Here is a 13,363-nt window from a genome sequence, read left to right as displayed (position 1 = left end):
CTGACATTAATTTATATGTGGAGGTAACTCTCTTATTTGAATGTGCTTCACATTTTTCAGTGGTGAGAAAGAAGGTGGTCTGTTACCATCCTCTGGAGTGTGCTTTGCAATCTGCAGGTGGGAAGGGTTATAAGGAAGGATAAAACCTGTGTGGGGCATGATAGGAGGAAGGAACATTGCACACGTATCTAAAAACATTAAATATTTGATAGCATGTTGATTGAAAGTTTCTTGAAAAATATTGAAAATAGGAGTAAAAGACTTCTTATTGTTCTTTTCAAAGAAGAGATCTTGGCTCCACTACCCACAGAATTTTCTCCTGGTTTGTGTTGTACTCAACTAAGCAAATACTGATTAAAAGGCTTGTTTTGTGTTCCTAGACTTGTACTGCTTTCACCTCTGCGCAGTTCTGTTTCTTGGGTTTGGTCTGTGTGATTTTTTTTTTTAATTTTTTTTGTTTTTAAAATGTTCTTCAGCCCTTTCTGGAGCTGATAAATAAAAAAAAAAAGCCAGGTGAGGGGGGAAGGCTGTATTGCTGCCTGAGGAGAAAAGAAATCAACCTTCCAGAAGAGATAAGCAGCAGCTCTTAAAGCTTCTTTATACATTCTAAAGAAGCAAAAGAGGAAACAAACATTTCCTCTTTACAGGTTGCCTTTAAGATCCCTGACTCTAGGGTGTACACTATATACTGGGCATTTCTTGAATCTTAGTATTTTCTGTCTACTGTGAGAGATGGAGATTCTTTCTGCACACCAGCTGCAGTGAGTTTTTAGGAGGAACTGAGGACATTATGTTAACGGGGAATGAATCTCAGCTCTTGGGTGATGAAAGTTCGTGAGAATTGTGATGTTCAGCCCTGAGGCAAGGATTGTTGGATATGATGCATTTAAGCCACCTTTTCTTTACTGGCTGGGTCATCAACCAGCTGTGGCATGAGAAACTCAATTTGGTTGTTTCTATTTATTTTTTTTTAACTGGAATAGAAATGCTGGTGTCAACAGCCTGCCCAAAGTTGGGCATGGGAAAGGCCTACATTAGGTTGCAGCTCCAATGGCTACTAACCTCCTCTCATCCTGTAGCACAGATGGATAGCATATGATTCCAATGAGAAAGCAGGTTGGTTTAGGCAGTGAAAGCAAAATTTAAGAAATCAAACAGTACATAAAAAAGAAAGGAGGCAGAGTTTGTTGGAAATGATATCTTGGAAATCAGTGCATCAGCACTGGTTAGATTGCCTCAGCACCTATGAACCAATGCAGGGAGATCACTGCACAGATATGTACAATCCTGCTCTCAAAAGAGCCAAATTCTTCTTAGAATTGCAATCTTTCCACTGCCTGCAGCTCATGCACCTTCCAGCCTGACAGTTCATAGAATCCCTGATTTCAGCAATGAGCTTTCACTTCTGTACAGCAAAGAAATATGTCCCTAGTGCAACTGCTTCTACTCATGTGCGTCTCAGAACCGGGAGGAGAACAGTTTCAAAATCAGCTTGCCACATTCCTCCCTTTTTCCCCCTCCGCTTAAAATTGTATTTTTCAGCTTCTGCAAGTCTCTATGGCTTGTGTGCCATATGATGCGGTTAAGAAACTGCAGAAGGAATAAACTGTCCACTGCACAGAAAGTTAAAAAACATAACGGAAAGGTGTAAAAAGAAATTAAAAAGGAAAGCAGCAACCTCCCATGCTGGCCCAATTGCTTTTGAGGGCTCCAGACATAAACTTGCGGCAGTAGAAAATCGGTTTGCTGTTCTCCGAGTCCTTATCTCTCTCCTTTGTAGTCAGACCTGGAATGACGATGCACGCTGCTTACCAGGAGTTGTCCCTACTGCTCACTGATGCCGTGCTCCCACGCTACCCTGGCCTGCTCTTCCTTTCCGCCACTCACTGGTTGGGACACTTTACGATGCAATGGGCGGTGTTTGTCATCATCTTCAATTATCATCCCCTCCTCGTTCTCCATGTTTGGCAGCCGGGAGTGGTAAGGTTTGGGGGGTAGAGCAGGAGGGTCCATGGTGTCCTGAGGAATGACTCCAGATGGAGCGGAGTGGCTTCGGCATGGCTGGGATTTGAGCGACTCTAGGACATCAGGCTCAGAGAGACTGTACCTGACAGGGAGGTAGGGCGTCTCTAGGTCTTCATCAGTGTTCCAGGCCTGGCTGGGGACAGAATCCATGGTGTCTGTGCGAGGAGGTGGTTCAGAAGAATGTCCAAAATTGCTCTCACTCAAGGAGGAGACACCACTGCTGGCACTGCCAGACAAAGTGGAGTTACTTCCATCTAGACCAGACTGCGGACTGGTGGGTGATGCAGGGATAGGATGAAGAGGGGACTGTTCGGAGAAAAACAAAACCAGGTTAAAATTGACAAAGGAGGGGCGGCAACACTGCATCTTGTGTGTTGTTCCACACTTCAGCTTTTGACAGTGATGTTTGCAATGGTGCAGTTCCATTTGTGTTCAAAATGTTGGTTTATATGTGCACTCCCCTGACTTCTGTGGACATACCTCTTGTGGGCAGACAAGGGCACTTAACAGCACCAGAGCTGTTAAAGAAACACTAGCTGAGGTTGATAATCAGGGTGCCTGAAATCACCGCATGTGATGCAAAGAAGGGAAGTGGAAAGGCCCACAACACATCTAGTTATTTCTGTAGCATTCTACTCTGGAATAGTTTATGGGCTTTCAGTAATTTTTCTCATGTGTAAGTTACCAGCATGTTAAAAATAGTGTTTCTGTATTCAAAACCTGCTTGATGGGAGTGGAAGGGGGGGGGGTGGGGTGTGTCCTTCAGGAGCCTATTATTTTCCTTCTACATCCCTCTCTGCTCTCCTGACACTTCCTTTTTACCTTGCGCAACGTTCGTGCAGGCAGTGCCGGAGGAGCATCACTGAGCTGGTGATGGAAGGCATCGAAGTGCAGTGAGTAGTGTCCTGGAATGAGATAAGGATCAGAAATGCAGACTTGTGCTGCCTCGCTGCAGCGAAAGAGCTGGGGTTTTAGGCTCTGTAATGCCAGGAACAGCTCCAAATGCTGATAACTCCACTCCAACCTAGGGCTTCCTTTCTGATAGATACTGCGGAGTGCATCTGTCTCATCACCAAATGCTAATGAGAAGTTAAGTGCAATGATAGATTTCCACCCACCCCTGTTTATCAAGGATCTCATGGCAAGGCAACAGGCTCATAAGCATTTGAAGTTTTATTTAATAGCTTTGTAACCTTAAATTACTGCTGAAGATGGTCGTTGGCAAGAAACCAGGCCAAGCTTCAACACTCACACACCTAATTCTAGTCCCCAAATACACACAAGTCCATATTATTACAAGGACTGCAAAGATTTGAAGATTCTGGAAAAAAAAAAAAATCGAAAACTTTGTCCAGTGCTAACCTAGCAGACCAGGAAAGACTTTGTGGTTTTGTTTCTGATTGCTTTTTTGGGAGTGGAAAAAAGGCTAAGATCGGCTTTCAGGTGGTCTAGATTTATCTGTGTGTGACTGCAGGCATTATGCAGCAGGCCTACTGGGCATTTCCTTACCATGGGGCAGGCTTCGGGGAGGCACTGGTGGGGCCAAGATGCTCCCAACGTGGGCAGACAGGAATGGCAGGGCCTCTCTGGTTCCGCTGTCTAGGCTCCAGCTACTGGGTGCTGCTGGCACAGCTGAAGGATTGAAACAGATTTAACTTGGGTAACATAACAGGGCGTTTGTGGGGCCAGAAGGACTGTCTTTCCAGTGTGCTCTTTAGTAGTAAAGAGACAGATTCTAGGGACTTAGTGAATGGTAGAGTTGGAGGCATACAAAGACATTGTCTAGTCTACAGTGTGTTAAGTTTATAGGTTGCTTTGTTAAGGAAGCGAGTTAGGTGATCACAGCGTTAGTCTGCCCATCTTCCCTCCATGACTCCCTTGGCTCATTTCTAGCAAATTGGAAGAGCAGTACCACTCTGCTAGGGTGGTTTTTGCAAACCAGTAAGTAAAAATGATATCTCACTGATGAAATGGTAGCTAGATCTCAGTTGTGAGCTGTTCTACTTGGTGGTAAATGAGGACAGAGCAGAAGGGAACATGTGGCAGAACCCTCATGAAACACAGGAAGGCCTGTTGCTGCACTACAGTGGCTGAGTGAAGACCGAATAAAGGACAGGAGGGAAATTACACCTCAATCTGTTACAAAAGAAATAATGACTTTAAAGCCCCAATTTACTAAGCTAGAAAGACGATAAAAAGTTTTGATGACAAAATATTTAAGGACAGCAGTTTGGACTCCTTATATTATAAAGTCACCTGAAGACATCAAGTCTATGTTGATCAGGAAGGATAGAGAGAGTATGATCTTCGTGACTTTAGTTTTTCAGAGCAAAGCTTCTTCTTTCTAACAAGAACATTTTTCAAGATCTTGAGAATTCTGTCAACCTTAAACATTATTAAAATGCACCTTCCTTTCTTCCAAACACACTGCAAGACTTGATTCATTCTGAGAAGACAGACATGTAACAAATGTATGTTTATTTACAAACAAATAAGCAATTTCTTCAGATTAACAAAGAAAAGAAAAAAGGAACCCAAATAAAACTGAGATATAAATAGCATCTTCAATTTGGAAAATGGAAGCTTGGAGAAATAAACACAGAGTTTGACCTCTGAAGATGATTTCTCCTTAATTAAAATACCTGCAGCCATCTTCTTTCCTAAAATGACTTTGAAAGATTTCTTTTTTTTATTTTTTCTCCTTAGTTCATGAGTTAGCATGAACACAGGCTCCCCAAGAGCTAGAATTCTCTAAAGTAAAAAAGATCACAAAGCTTCACAAGACAGAACAAACCCTGCAAAAACAGAAAAGTAACTGTTGTTTTCAAAGAGACACCCTCAAACTGAGAAAGGCATACAAAGATAGGAAGAATCTTGACAGAGGACAAGTTCAAACCAAGGGATAACATCTCAACACAGGTAACGTGGCTTCAGATGGATTTTCTGAGCAGCCCTGCTCATGCTATACACATGCCAGAGTGCTCTAATTTGTACTACTGCAGTTGGTGTCAAAAGGCTAAAACAGAGGAACAAGATACGTAAGAACGCCAGCCAGGCTAGGCTGTCTGCAATATACCAGCATCAAGTGAAAAGGACAGGATGAAACCTGGTTTGCTCAGCCTGGTTGTGGTTTTTGGTTTGGTTTTGTTTGTTTTTAAACACCCAAGATGCAGAAGAATGCAAAGAAGAGAACAGGGTACCCCAGTGCATAATCCATTTATACTTTCTCAGTGTTCCCTCACTGCCTTTTGAGTATTTACGTAGGAGTGCTGGAAACCATCCTGAGGTCAGATGATTTTTGGGAGTGGCTGCTGCCTGTTAAACCCAGTGTTTTATCCAAAACGCTTCGGGGAGGAACCTACCCAGGGAGCTCTTAGTGCTCTGTCCTAGACCATCTCTCTCTCCAGAACAGTGTTCAGTGGCTTGGTGGCCAAGTTTAATTAGCAGGGAAGCTGCATTTGACCCATTCTGCTCTGGGCGACTGATGTCACCGTGCTGTCAAGGAGAATTACTGAGCAGAGCTTCTGGCATGGCAAGGAAGGGGGTGGGTAAATTCATGCAGCATGACTGTTAACAAAAAACAAGGCAGATGGCATCCTGACTTACAAAGAATGATGAGGGTTCAGGGGCTGCAAAAAATGCCTGTGACTGCATTTATGCTACCAACCTGGCTAACGAGCTGGGATTTCCATCACACCATCCCCCAAGAACAATTACTGAACATCACCCGTGTCTTTCACAGCTGTCTTTGATCCCCTTCTCTTTGCACTGTATACTACACTCCTGCATGATGTTGCCCACAAGTACAAATTCAACTATTTTTCTAGACAGGTAATAAATATTTATCTACCTTCCTTTCCTAGATCTTTCTCCTGTCCAGTATAAAGATCTCACCACCTCTGTGATATGTTGGGTGCAAACAGTGCAAGCTAACACAGCTAAGATGGAGTTCTTGATCCCTCACCCGCTAGTCTTAACTCTTGTCATCATTCGTTACTATCATCAAGTCATCGTTCTGCCATTTATTCAGAACTGTACATTGGCTTTTGGTTTCAATCGGGACTGCTCTGTAAGGCTGTCACATTGTTGATATAGTGTATTCTGATTTATTTTAGAATTTCTAAAATAAACTTTGGATGTTAAAAAGATACAGTGTAGTTCAGGCATAGCTACTGATACAAAAATACTGACACAAGTCTAATGCAACGCATTGTGTAGGTCAGACTAGAGAGTTGCAATGGTCTTTCCTGGCCTTAAAAAAAATCTTTTAAGGTACCATTTTTCCTAGCCATACATGACTGTTTCTTGCTTAGGCAGCCTCTTTGTCTCAGATTTTAACTCATAAATTTTGCCCACTTCTGCTTTTTCAGAATGCTGCCTTTCAGGTCATTTTTTTGTGAGCCCATCGCTTTGTCCATGGCACCCCTTTCACAAGCTCCTCCTTTTCTGTTAACACCAAACTAACTCCTCCTCTTCTTTCACGTTTTTTTTTCTGCAGGGGCTCTGCCTATCTTTTTCAAAGCAGTGAGTTAAAAAAAGCATACATTACTAATGCTAATCTTTAAATAAATAGAGAGGGATTACAAGAGATGTTAGTATTTTGAACAATAAATGCATATTAAAAAAAAGCAATATATCTCATTATTTAAAAATATAGTCCAAATATTAAACTTCTCATTTCTGCTTTGGAAGTTTTGCTTGATAAAGGCCGCAGGATTTGTTTCAGTAACAAAATGCTAAACTCAGAAGGCTTTCTGAAATAAAGAGGTTTGTGCAACTCCACCCTTCTGTGAATGATCTGAAATGACTATAGGTTGGCAGAAGGCCCAGTTAATTAAACTGTTAATTAAAAAAATGTGAGAGAATGCACTCTGCCAGGAAATGTAGAAGCCCATTCGTTACTTGCTGTAGCATGACCGGAGTAATAATATTTTAGAAAGCATGCAGGCTAACTAGGAAAGAGAGTACCTTTCTCAGCCACAGACAGGTTGGGATCACTGCAAGGTTTGCATGGTCCAATCATTTGCTGGATAAAGGCGCGCTGGAAATTTGGAGGCTAAGGGAGAAGAAAAGTTAGCACAGAAAAGTAGGGGGGGGAAAAAAGTTAGAGAACAGGTGGTACAGAACCCTGGGCTTTCTATTTGCTTTTTTTAAGCAAAGAAAGTTTTTTAACTAAAAATAAAATCATGGGAACCTTAGGCTGTGTCTACATTAGCAAGTACTGCAGTGCAATACCAGCGGATCTCTAGAGAGTGTAACGGTGCTGAGGACCCACAATTCATGCTGCTTGTGTTCTCTGGAGGAGTTATTTCAAACTAGCTCTAGCCTGGTCTTGTGCCCATTATCAGTTCAAATGAATCATATGCCCTTCTGGAGCTTATCTTTTGCTTTGGTTTCATTTGAAAGAATTGAGTTTGCATGCTGTGAGGCAGTTTCTGGTCTGAACTGAAGTGTGGTAAGTGGGCATGATCAGGAGATTCCCTTCAAAACTGCATGCCAGGGCCAGATTATAATGCTTACATGTAGGCACACCCTGAATTTTTCAATTTGTCCAGAGAAAGTAGTGGATAAGGGCACAGATTGTTTGGACACCCTCTATCAGTATATTATTTCAGCCTCTTGTGGTTTTTGATACCTCTGGAAATCACCATAAAGCTATTTAGACTCAACAACGAGGCTGTGGGATGGTCACGGTTCTAGAAAAATGAATAAATAAAATGGTACAACTGCTTGCAGTGCACCAGGGCTCATAGAATATAGCAGGGAAGTAAGAAGAGTCCATTTTCACAGAGCGTATCTGCAATTTTAACAGCCATTACAGTTTATATCACTTGACTACCAAAATGGATGGCTCTAGGGGGCGATTAATATGAAAAGTTCCGCATTGCCTCTGAAAATGATTCCAAGTTGTGCTTTCCAAAAATAAAAAGGGAAGCTTTAAAGTGGTCAAAAATAGCAAAAATAACGTTTCAGGTGGTTGAACTGACATAAAATAAAATAGATCTGCTACCTGTCCATTTTCCATGATAGCTGTGGGATACATGGCACTGCTAGGTCGGTCCCGATGGGCTGGCAGCAACATCATCATCTCCCGAGAGTGGCGGTACTTATCTGGTAGAGAGGGAGAGCCTGTAAACAAGTGAGAATAATCACGTACACGGGACAAACAACAGCCATGTCTCCGCATGCCCAGTGATCTAGTCCTCCTTTGCAATTTGTTCAGACGGATGATCTTACAGGACTCAAGAAAACATGGTGCCGAGCCCACTAAGCAGCTAACCGTTGGTGGGGTGCATAGCACAAGGATGAAGTAAGAACTGGCTTGTTATATACAATTAAGGACATACCATGTAAGGTGTATGTATGCCTCCCTGGTTGTATGTTGCAAAGTGCTTCCTCTTAAAACAAACAAAAAAGTGGGCATCGTGTGGAATCGGCTGCAGCTGTGCCGTAGAGTGCCTGGTGCTCCCTTGCCCCATAAAGTGTTGTAGAGTTACAGAAATGCCATAAAATTGTGCATTTTAGGACTGATTAGGGATAAGAAAGGGATAAAAGCTTGAGATAGACCATTCAGTTAAAGCAGGAAGCTACAGGAAGCTACCTCATTCCTCTGTTTTGGTAGAGATAGTCTGAGGTGTTGCCATTTAGTTGGTGATACCTTGGTTAGCTTCCTCTTTGTTAAAGCAAAATAAAAAAAAAAAAAACAAACCCAGAATTTTCTATAAATGTGGGTGGCACTTTGCTTATAATGCTGCTGGGTAATGTATTATTTACTACTGAGCGTGCTGGTATACCGTGCCATTTTATGACAGCAGGACATTTACCAATGCTTGGAGTTACATAGTAGGAATATGCTTAACTATTAGTTATGTGTATAGTTGTCATTTACGATATTGGGATATTTAACGTAAACAGCTTCCTGGTGCATGGAATTATCTGGGACTCATGTCCTTCAAGGTGAGTGCCACATGACAATATGCCTTCTGATATACAACATCTGACAGTGGATTTGCCTGAAGAATGATTCCCATTAGTGACTTCCTAAAGTCTGATACTACTGATACACACATCCCTTGGGATGCACAATATTAGGCGGGAATTGATGTTCTGAAGCTGCTGGAGTGAGCTTTAGTTTGCACTGATTATTTCATTGCGTCACAAACACGCACTTAACAGATGGCAGCACACAGCGCATTACAGAGCCATGCCGGCTTTTGGGGAATACATGCCCCCTTTTGCAAACTTTCCACAACCACACACATTACCTGAACAGCACTCCAACGTATGAGCAAAGGCATTGGTGCTGGTTAATGCAGCTTTTACCCCAGCAAAAGCAAACATGCAGTTTTTGGGACTGATATTCAGCACACAGTGGAAGGAACAATGTGTCCAGCAGAATGCAGGATAAGGTCCTACAATTGCAATAATTCCATCAGGGGTGGCAGATCCCAGATTAATCTACACCCCCACCCTGACATGAACAGCCGCAGAGTATCTGCATTCTAGTTCCGAACTCATTTTCTCCCCAGACATAAAACAGAAACATAATTAGACAACATTATTTGCTCTTATATACAACATCAGCTTGGAAAACACGGTGTTAACACTTTATGCTGAGTCTCTTTTACTCACACATTACAGATAGTCCTGTTTCTGCATGAGAAATGTAAGGATGCTGAACTTTTAGGTGTGCCCAGAACTACATCACAGCACAATCCACACTGTAAACTTTTCCCTTTTATTTATCTTGTCATCTTTGTTCTTTTATATCCAAGATGCAAACCACCTCTATATGCCATCAGTTTATATGGGATTATAGTTTCCACAAACCTTGCATTGCACGACGTGAAAATTCCCGCATGTGCAAATCTGGTGGCAGAGTCTAGTTTACAAAACAGCTCTGCTGTCAGGTACCCTAAATTTGTAAATAACTATACCTATAAAGATTGTAACAGATTATGTCAAGTGTCCAGTCTGCAAACCGAATTAAGTACTGACAGCTCTGTATTGTGTCCCACAAAAAGAGTGGCCGTAACTGAAGCTTTTATTAATAATCAGGCCTGCTTTGGACATGTAGAGAGCACGATCACCATAGCTCCTTTCAGGGACTGGCAAAACTTGAAGACAAAAAGATCTTTTAAAAGCTTCCAGAGCAGCCAGTGGCCATATAAAATGCTGAAGCGTTTATCAGGGCATAATCCTTTTAGCTTGTAGCTTGGTACACTTGATGTGTGCAGCACTGGACGTACTATTAATGAGAAAGGAAAAACCTATGCTGAAGCCAGAGGTAGTTTTTATTTTTTAATTATGCAAATGTTAATCCACTTGTGGCAAGTACTAGTTTTAAGGAATTAAACTGAAAACTAATGTAGTTAAATTCCAAACTCAGTGAATCTTTTCTCCTGATTCATCATTTTCATTACTGTTATTAAAGTGCACTCCTGCACCAAATCAAAACTTTTTTGCTTTAAGAAGGAAGTTTTTAATGTAAGTATATGGGTTCTTGGAAAGTGCTGAATAAGACACCGGGACTCATTTTGTACACCTTAAAAAGAGGGCTGTGTTCTGGAAGCAGCAGCGATGCCTTAAGAGATGAGTCAAGTGTCAAGTGGGAGTTGCTTTTAGAGGGCATCAGAGGAGTCCCAAACATATTTTAAATGAAATTACTGAAAAAAACCTAACCCACTCCTAGCTCTTTCCAGGCCTTTTTGCATTACAATTTCAGCTTAACGAACATCGGCTTACATCTTGTTAAACTCCAGTAAGGTTAGAGCAATGCCTCATGAGTCACCTCAAATGAAGCCAAAACAAACTCTGAATTTCTTATTGATCCTTCATACAACAACAGTGTTGCTTTCTTGATAGAGGAAGAAGCTACACAAGGGTGAAGCCAGGTGAAAACTGAAAGGTACACATTTATTAATCTAAAAAATAGAGTAACTAGTAGTGTATTTATTGTTAGCAAAAGAATTAGAAAATTCTTACTGTATTATTTAAGACTTTTGCTCTAACTTGTGCGTAACTAGTGCAAGGTTTGCTACTTTAATCTGCTGTTCAGTGATATGATCAAATCATTAATCAATTGTCTTGATGACTATCCTTTAAAAAAAAGATGGATTAATGGCTTTATTATTTTCTTTGGACAAGCCAAATAATTTGCTTGCATTGCTGTTTTATACATTAATGAAAGGGTCATTTTTTGGAAGTGGAGAATTAGAAATTAGATTTAAATTCCTGCTGGATTCTTAATACAAATGGCCATGGCTTCCTTTAGTCACTAATGGAACTAAACTGTATGATAAAGATACCCATCTCCTCAGAACAGTGCTGGTAGCTGAGCTCCAGTTAAACAGAGAAGGTGGTGTAAGTACCTGGATAATGGAATAGATCGTGGTTTTTCACCTCTACATTAATGTTTGAATCAATGAGAGAAGCATTTAAACATCTGACAAAACCCTAGAAATCATAGATAACCATGCTCAGGTTAAAGCCACAGGTGACAAAGATGCTAAGTTGATAAATTTAGGTGGCCTGTCCGAAATGAATTGTTGGCCTTTGTATACTTCCTGTCTGAAAAGCGGTTAACTGCAGCATCGTGACTATCGTAGCTTTGTTGGCAGTCTCAGCAGAAAGGCCAAGGATCGGATGGGTCACAGTGACTGAACTATCCTCTCACCTCTAGAGGTGGTCCCTCCAGGACAGAGATGAGGCACATGGGTGGGGGCAGCGTGGGGAAGCTTGCACGGCTGCCGCCCATGCTGTATCTGTTCTGTGGATAAATAGAGGGCTTCAGCCTCCAGTGTTGTCAATCCAGCACCTTTCACCAGCACTAAATTAAAAAGAATATAAATAAATACAAAAAAAGGAAAAAAAAAAAAGGATAGAGGTGCATTGGCAGAGCTGCACATGTAATGTTTGTGAAGTACCTCGCTCCAGCCAGCGATACTGGTCTCTCATTTTCACAAGCATCCATTTCACCCAATTAAAAAACAAAATAAAAGGAAAAATCACCAAGGAGAAAAACAAAACTGTATTACCACAGTGGAACTTAAGTGTAAGGGCTTTTTTTCATTATGAACAACTCCATTCCAGCCAGCAGTGTCATACTAACCAGAACAGTGACTTGCACACTGTGAAACACAGAGAGCATCTGGGACTTTACTAGAAGTGAAATCCCATAAACACTGTGGGTAATGCCTGAATGCTGTTCTCACCTAACTTAAAAGTGAACAAAACTAGCAGAGAAGAAATGTTTGTATCATTGGGCTATCAAGAGACATTAGTAAGAGTGAAGAATAAAATAAATATATGTATTGAAGTACTTCTCAAAATTGTCACTGCTCTTACTATTTCCTCATTTGCCATCATTTACATTGTCTAGTTCTCATCTCTGGGAGGTGCTGTTGGCTCATCCGTCGGCACCATACCCTTTGTATCATTCATCACTTTGGTTTCTAAGCAACAGCAAAGAATACAGTAAAGAGGGAAGTTGGTGATGCTGCGAAGTCATCAGGCTCAGAAAGACTGGCACAGTGAGCACTGGGTTTTTAAAGTGGAAAACAGCCTGAAACACTGTGAGCACCAAACCCCTCAGATCCCCCAAAAGATTCAAGAGCTCGCATGCCAGCTGAGGCACATCCATTTAAGGATGTCTTCCTGATGTGACAGCCCAGTACTCAGTTCCATCTTCCCTTTCCTGTTACGCCAGTTTTGTCTTGTTACTTTACTATTTGAATTGTCATTATTTTCCTTCCAGCCCTTGGTAATTAGTGAAGCTATTTGCCTTTATTTGAAGATGTCCACTTCTCGCCTTCCTACTCCATCTGATCCTTCAATTAAAACACTTTAATGCATCCGTGTCATAACAGCAGCCAGTCAATTAAGATTTTACTGCAAGATTAAGCAAAAAAAGCCCCAAGCTGGCCCGAGAGAAAGGGCCCTTCTCCATATTCTCTGCCCATAAGGAGACATACAGTTCCCCTGTATGAGAAAAAGAGGTAGGATTTAAATATCAGCATCAGTCTGTGACTATATCCTGGATACGTTCTTCAGATGCCTGTGAAAAGAGGTATAGAAATTTGTGAACCTGCAAATGAGAATGCAAAATGAGAGGAAAAAAACCCACTTGAATAGAAGTTACCAAAGTCAGGAGATTGCATGGAGTGGTTTTGCTTCAGCTCTGTGACTTGGGAATAAAATGATTAGCAATATTCAAGACCAGCTACTGTAACAGCAAAGGCAACATGAGTACCCCCAGAGTCTGTTTTTACATTTTCCCTTTCTTCAAGAATTTCCCAGCAGGGAACCCCTTCTTTAACTCCAGTACTTAAAATTCTTA

General features: G+C 41.5%; 1 protein-coding gene across 23 annotated transcripts in view; it reads right to left on the bottom strand.

The window, feature by feature from the left end:
• Positions 1–462: 462 nt before the first annotated feature.
• Positions 463–13,363, bottom strand: part of DOCK3 (dedicator of cytokinesis 3) — a 220,321-nt gene continuing 207,420 nt past the window's right edge. For 5 of the 23 annotated variants that reach the window (XM_074603250.1, XM_074603255.1, XM_074603252.1 and 2 more), the window contains 6 exons: positions 11,702–11,854; positions 8,036–8,154; positions 6,994–7,081; positions 3,535–3,657; positions 2,848–2,930; positions 463–2,331 (listed from right to left, as the gene is read on the bottom strand). In XM_074603250.1, coding sequence (XP_074459351.1) covers positions 1,825–2,331; positions 2,848–2,930; positions 3,535–3,657; positions 6,994–7,081; positions 8,036–8,154; positions 11,702–11,854 — 1,073 coding nt within the window. In that variant the 3' untranslated portion in view covers positions 463–1,824. The remainder of the gene's footprint in view (positions 2,332–2,847; positions 2,931–3,534; positions 3,658–6,993; positions 7,082–8,035; positions 8,155–11,701; positions 11,855–13,363) is intronic. The other 18 variants (XM_074603251.1, XM_074603257.1, XM_074603254.1 and 15 more) reach the window with 11 other exon arrangements.

This window comes from Larus michahellis, chromosome 10 (assembly GCF_964199755.1).
Source record: "Larus michahellis chromosome 10, bLarMic1.1, whole genome shotgun sequence".
Taxonomy (NCBI): domain Eukaryota; kingdom Metazoa; phylum Chordata; class Aves; order Charadriiformes; family Laridae; genus Larus; species Larus michahellis.
The sequence above is the reverse complement of the archived record's forward strand: the minus strand, read 5'-3'. Positions and strand labels throughout refer to the sequence as shown.